This window comes from Anolis carolinensis, chromosome 3 (assembly GCF_035594765.1).
Source record: "Anolis carolinensis isolate JA03-04 chromosome 3, rAnoCar3.1.pri, whole genome shotgun sequence".
NCBI lineage: Eukaryota > Metazoa > Chordata > Lepidosauria > Squamata > Dactyloidae > Anolis > Anolis carolinensis.
The window spans coordinates 65,351,900-65,357,987 of record NC_085843.1 but is presented as its reverse complement, the minus strand read 5'-3'; the positions used below and the strand labels follow the sequence as shown (position 1 = coordinate 65,357,987).

The 6,088-nt window shown below is 38.3% G+C and overlaps 1 protein-coding gene across 1 annotated transcript in view; it reads left to right on the top strand.

Annotated features, from left to right (window-relative positions):
• Positions 1 to 4,519: 4,519 nt before the first annotated feature.
• samsn1 (SAM domain, SH3 domain and nuclear localization signals 1) overlaps positions 4,520 to 6,088 on the top strand; it is a 134,964-nt gene continuing 133,395 nt past the window's right edge. Inside the window, exon 1 of the mRNA XM_016995499.2 lies at positions 4,520 to 4,618. Within this exon, the coding sequence (XP_016850988.2) occupies positions 4,595 to 4,618 (24 nt within the window). The 5' untranslated portion in view covers positions 4,520 to 4,594. The remainder of the gene's footprint in view (positions 4,619 to 6,088) is intronic.

Sequence of the window (6,088 nt, the reverse complement as noted above, 5' to 3'; positions counted from 1 at the left end):
TATCTATGTTGCGAGGTGTTAGCTGGCCCAGATTGTTTCATGTTTGGAATTCCCGTTTTTGAGTGTTCTTTTTTTTACTGTCCTGAACGTATTTATTTATTTATTTCCCATACTTGTGTCCTGCCCTTCTTACCTGAAGAGGACTCAGGGTAGCCTAACAACTGGTAACAATTTGATGGCCAACATACAAATTCCAATAATATTACAACAATAAAACTCAAACATTAAAACATAAACTACTAAAAACAACAATTACAATCACACAAGTTTAAAATCATAGTCCAGAATCAGTCCAGTAGTCAATACTTAAAAAGACCTCAAGTAATGCATTGCTGGAATTATTGCTCAAATGTTTGGTCCAGAACCATGTGTAGCAAGGCTATCCTATGCTAATCAAGGTGATCAATTGCAGTTATTCACACTTGCCCTTCATATTATCCAACATTTTTGCTTATCCAATGCTCTGCTGGCTCGTTTATATGGGATTGGCATTAATTCTATGTAAAGTTACTATATGAACATAATGTTGTAAATAAACTTCCGGTTTGTAAGGTAAACTCTTTTATCCATTCTATTCACCTGTACCTTCAACCTTTTATTTCTTGATGATTGGTTTTGGGGGGGGGGGGGGGGGCACCAAAATTTCTGTTCGCTTACACTTGAAAATTACCTTGGGCCAGCTCTGCCTGAAAATTACCTGTACCTGATAGTAATTGAAATTCAGCACAAGTAAGTTAATTCTCTGAAGTCACCAGAAAATGTCTGACTTAAGAAACTAAGCAGGATCAGACCTAGTTAATACTTGGAAAGAGGACCACCAGGGAATATAATAATGATAATGATAATGATAATATCAGGTAGTATGGACTATAGTCAAAGGAAGACAATAACAAACAATTCCTGAGTAGATCTTGCCTAAGAGAAAATTGCTGAATATGTTGGCATATGATTCGAAGACATAAGCTATAACCATAGTTGAATGTTCCTAATATTTTTTCCAAAAGTGTCAAATTGATCACAGCAACAATTTTGTGAGCATCTTCTACTATGGCAAGAAATAATTTCCTGCATAAGGAAAACTTCAGCAAAGCAACTTCTCAAACATGCAGTAGAGTGACAGGAGGAAAAACAACACACACACAAACACACAGACACACATACACACACACACACATCTCTTGCCAGAATAGTAACTACATGAATTTTCTTAGAAGTAATTGTTAGATCTTGTGTAATTAATGCCCTTTTTATGCCTTTATTTAAGCTAAAGTAATTCTAAACTTGAGTAGGATGACATTTTTTTCAATTAACTAGCAGCTGCCCTAAGATTGGGAAGTGGAGAATACCTATCAGCAGAATTGTAAACTATTTAAATGCCATGTAAAATATTTTCAGAAAGAAGTTATTGAAATGGTCCTGAAGTATGCTGAGTAGGAGAAGAATTCTTTTCTAAAAAAATGCTTAAATGGAAATAGATGCTTTTAACAACAAAAATCAATAGCATTTAAGACTTATACTTTTGTGAGTCCTTTCCAAATGGTATAGCAGTGTGTAATTCAGGGCAGCCAACTGTATACTTGTACTCTGGAACAAAATGTTCCAAACCCTCTGACCTTACACTTTCAATGCCAGAAGTGGAAATGGACTAATATAATAACCTAGGCATTAATTATTGGGTCTCCCATATTATGAATGATCACTGCAACAGAGAAACATAAGTTTGTGCTTCAGATATCATACTTACTTCTAAAAAATGTGCTTCCAATTATATATATATATATATATATATATATAGAATTATAAAATACAGGTGCCAAGTCTTTATAACATATATGTGTTTGCACCTTGGTTAGTCTGAATTTGTTGGTCATGTTGGATGCCACTACCAACTACGGTAGAGTCTAGGTTATTCGATTTAAAATGGCAGGCAGAATGTCAGATAAGTAAAAATGTTGGATTATAGGGAGGGATCACTCACTCACTAGCCTCCCCTTTCTGCCTCCTCCATACCCTGGTTCCTTCATCCCCTGCTCATCCCAGCAGCAAAGGCACAGCGGCAGCAGCGGCCTTTGCCATCCTCCCTTGCTCGCCCGCTCACTCACCGGCTGGGTCCTGGTTCTGCCACTGCTGCCTTTGCCACTAAGATCTGGCCCGGTGAGTGAGTGAGCAATCGAGGGAGGGCGGCAAAGGCAGCAGCAGCAGGAGCAGGAGCCTGGCCACCTCTTCCAGAGGCAGAACCCTTGCCCTCGCACTCTCACTCACTCACCTGCTCTCCCTCTCTGGCTCTCTCACTCACTCACTGGGCTTGGTCCCAGCAGCGGTGGCAGAACCAGGACCTGGCCCAGTGAGTAAGCGAAAGAGCCAGAGAGGACAGGTGAGTGAGTGAGAGAGCGAGGGCGAGCGACAAAGGTGTAGTGACAGCAGAAGCAGCTGCCGCCTTTGTTGCTCACTCTTGCCCTCGCTCACTCACTCACTCACTCACCGGGCTGGGTCCCAACAGCAGTGGCAGAAGCAGGACCCGGCCCAATGAGTGAGCAAGAGAGCCAGGGAGGGCAGGTGAGTTAGTGAAAAAGAGAGGGAGGGCGAGAGACAAAGGTGCAGTGGCAACAGAAGCAGGAGCCTGGCCACCTTTCCAGGTTCCTGCTTCTGCTGTTGCTGCTGCCTTTGTCGCTTGCCCTTCCCCTCTCACTCACTCACCTGCCCTCCCTTACTCTCTTGCTCATTCACTGGGTTGGATCCCGGCAGCGGTGAGTGAGGGAGGGAGGGTGGGTGAGCGAGCAAGGGAGGGCATCCTGACCTCGGATAATAGATAAACAGAAGTTGGATAACCAAGGTTCTACTGTATATTGAAAAGTGCTAGGAAGCAATAAAATAATTTTGCTTATAGTCTACAAGGTATGATTGTACTAATACAAAACAAGGGTACAAATTGTAATATATTCGAAAACACAAAGTTAAAAAACCACCACAACAACTTAGCATTATACTAAATGTCCTTTGACCAGTAGCTGTCCACTTGGAGTACCTCTGGTGTTGATGTAAGAAGGTCCTCCATAGTGCATATGGCAGGGCTCAGACTGCATTGTAATAGGTGGTCTGTGGTTTGCTCTTCTCCACACTCGCATGTCGTGGACTCCACTTTGTAACATCCACTTTGATGTTAACCATATGAAAATTATTTCTTACTAGTAACAAAAAGAGAACTTTATAACTAAGAGAGAAATGCCTTTGTGTTTTCTTCTATAGAAGCATAAGTTGCCAGTGTTACCCTAAACCAGTGGTTCTCAACCTGTGGGTCCCCAGGTGTTTTGGCCTACAACTCCCAGAAATCCCAGCCAGTTTACCAGCTGTTAGGATTTCTGGGAGTTGAAGGCCAAAACATCTGGGGAACCACAGGTTGAGAATCACTGCCCTAAATTATTACCAGAATGGTATGTTTGCCATGGCAAAAAACATGGTTCCCCAATGTTTTGATGTAGCTCTTATCATTTTTAAGGATGCCATTATATTTTTTGAAGTTTATTTACTTTGAAAAGATACACATGAACAACATTTTATTTCTAACTATTTTTAAAAAAAATGTAATTAGGAATACGCAAACTGGCTCACAAATGATTCGTCAAGCAAAGCCTTATAGTAATGGTAATATTGCTTATCATTATTAGAACACTTAAAGTAACAACACTGGCACTCTTCCTTATCTTAAGGAGAGAAGAGGGAATAATGAGTAATGGCTAACACTGTATTTACAACAAATTATTTAAACTATGGATGAAATAAAAGGCATTCCTCTTCTAACCAGAGACATTAGGCTGGAACTGATATCTGAGAGCTGCTTCAGATCCGTCTCAAATTTATGACACTTACCTATTCCATATAGATCAGAAAATTTTCCACACCCAGATGTCCTCCAAATGTCTTTGAGGTCAGCTCCTATGATCCCTCACAATTGCCCAAATTAACTGGACCAATGGAAATTATGGGGTAAAATATCTGGGGCACCAAGGTTACAGAATATTATTAAAGTACAGTACTTTTACATGCAGTATTTTTCCAGTATTGAACACTTAGCATCTTTCCCCAGCAGAATTGTTTCTCCATTTGATTAAAATTATAAGACAGGCAAAAATAACATTAGTTCCTTAGCATGAATGTACAAACATCTGTAGAATGTTTGTCTTATTTGAACCCCTCTTAAAGGAAAGGCAAATTTTAAATGTATCTATTGGTCATGGCATCTGTTGGTCACCCAACAGAGCTAAATCTGACTTACTTTTGAATTACAAACTACCATTTTGAGCAAATAAAATCAAAGATCAGACTTTTGTTTGCCTGCCCTTTATGTTCTGCTCTTGTTGGTAAGCATTATTCATTAATTTAGGGAACTGCCTGTGCTGGCTCAGGCAATCCTGTGTCTCATTTGATAATGGGCTGGGAATCCAGTGGATTATTGCAGGGATTTTATCTTGACCTAATCTCTTGGGAGAAATGTTCAAACAGCTGGGAAGGACAAGAAGGAGCTGCATTCAGTGGCTGGAATTCCCTGAAACAGGATAATATTTATAAATGCAGTAGAATTTGCCTTTACAGCAAAATGAATCTTTTCTGTTTTTCACTGGTAAGTTTTTCCTTAGTCTACCAGACTGTTACTGAGTTTGTAAATGTAAGCTTCAGTCAGGTGACAGAGATTAAAGGGGTTAGAAAAAGAACAGCGAGGATACTGTGTGAAACTGTCTATCTGGACTAGTGAAGGAAGCAGCAATAAGTCTTAAAAGCTATAAAGGAAGCAGGTCATTGGAAAAAACAAAACTAGTGAGGGTTTGTTGGACGGATATCATGTAGTGCTTATGAACTGCTGTTTTAATGATAAAGTGGAGTCCTTTTTGGTCATCATCAAGATTTCTCTTTGTAGCATGTATAAAAGAAAGAATTTGAACTCAGTTTCTTACACAATGTTTTGGGAATATTGACGTGTATATGTTTGCAATGTGATCTAGTAAAACCTTTTCTACTGTTCATTAAATTTATCTTATAAGCTTTTAAAACATAGATTGGACACTTAAGTGTAATGAAGCTCTTGCCTTGGAGATCTTTCATTCTATGCCCAGTTTATGGTTGAAAGATTGCATGCATTTTTGATATGCTAAAAGTAAAATGAAATTATTTTTAAAAGAATATATGTTCTTTTGTCTTTATGCAAAATCACATTACTGCCCTAGCAATGTTTATTGAATATGTTGTCTTTATTGAAAAATATAGAAAGACAGTCGTGTTTTTATTTAGAACTAGACAAACAAGTATTTTGTTGCTATTTATTTTTAAGTATGTCATCAGCTATTCAGTTCTCAAAATGTCTCATGCCATAAATAAATATAAACAGCAATGACAAGACCATTAAACAAGGCAATAGTCCATTAAGAATACAAAGAAGGTGTGTTAGAAGTCAGATCAACAATCAGGTCATACACATTAAGGTGGCTTCTAACCCTCAAAATCCTGTGGATGAGATCGGTCTTAGTGATTTTTTTAAAAAATCTATCAAGAGCTTTGATGCATTTCCCCTGACTGTAATATTATAAAGAAAGCATTGCGGAAAGCTTGGCATTGCATACGTGAGAAATTACACAATTCCAAAAGAGGTGCATGCAGTTGTAATATTGGGGACAATACTGCAGGCCATTTCTGCAAGTGGCTATACATACATGACCCCCATGTTGTATAAGCCATATTTTATAAACCATTTGTTCATTTTATACCATCATATTTTATTTTGGAAAGGGGATTAGAGATTCAGACAAACTGAAAGACCAAAATCTCTGCATTTAAATGAGTCATCCTTTTTAAATAAAGCATTTGTCTCATCTTAGCTTGCATTTTTTATTTTCCCCAGAAATTTAATTTTAAAAAGAATGAATACAGAAGCTGTTTATGACTGAGAAATGGTAAAAGGATGGTATTGATTCTATGGTTGACAGTTTCTGCATATAATTATATATATATTCTTCTCACAAGTAACTTTTCTAAATTCTGATTTTTTAAACAAAAAACCCCCTGTTACTTTGCAGTTGGCTGTATGTATACTGCCCCA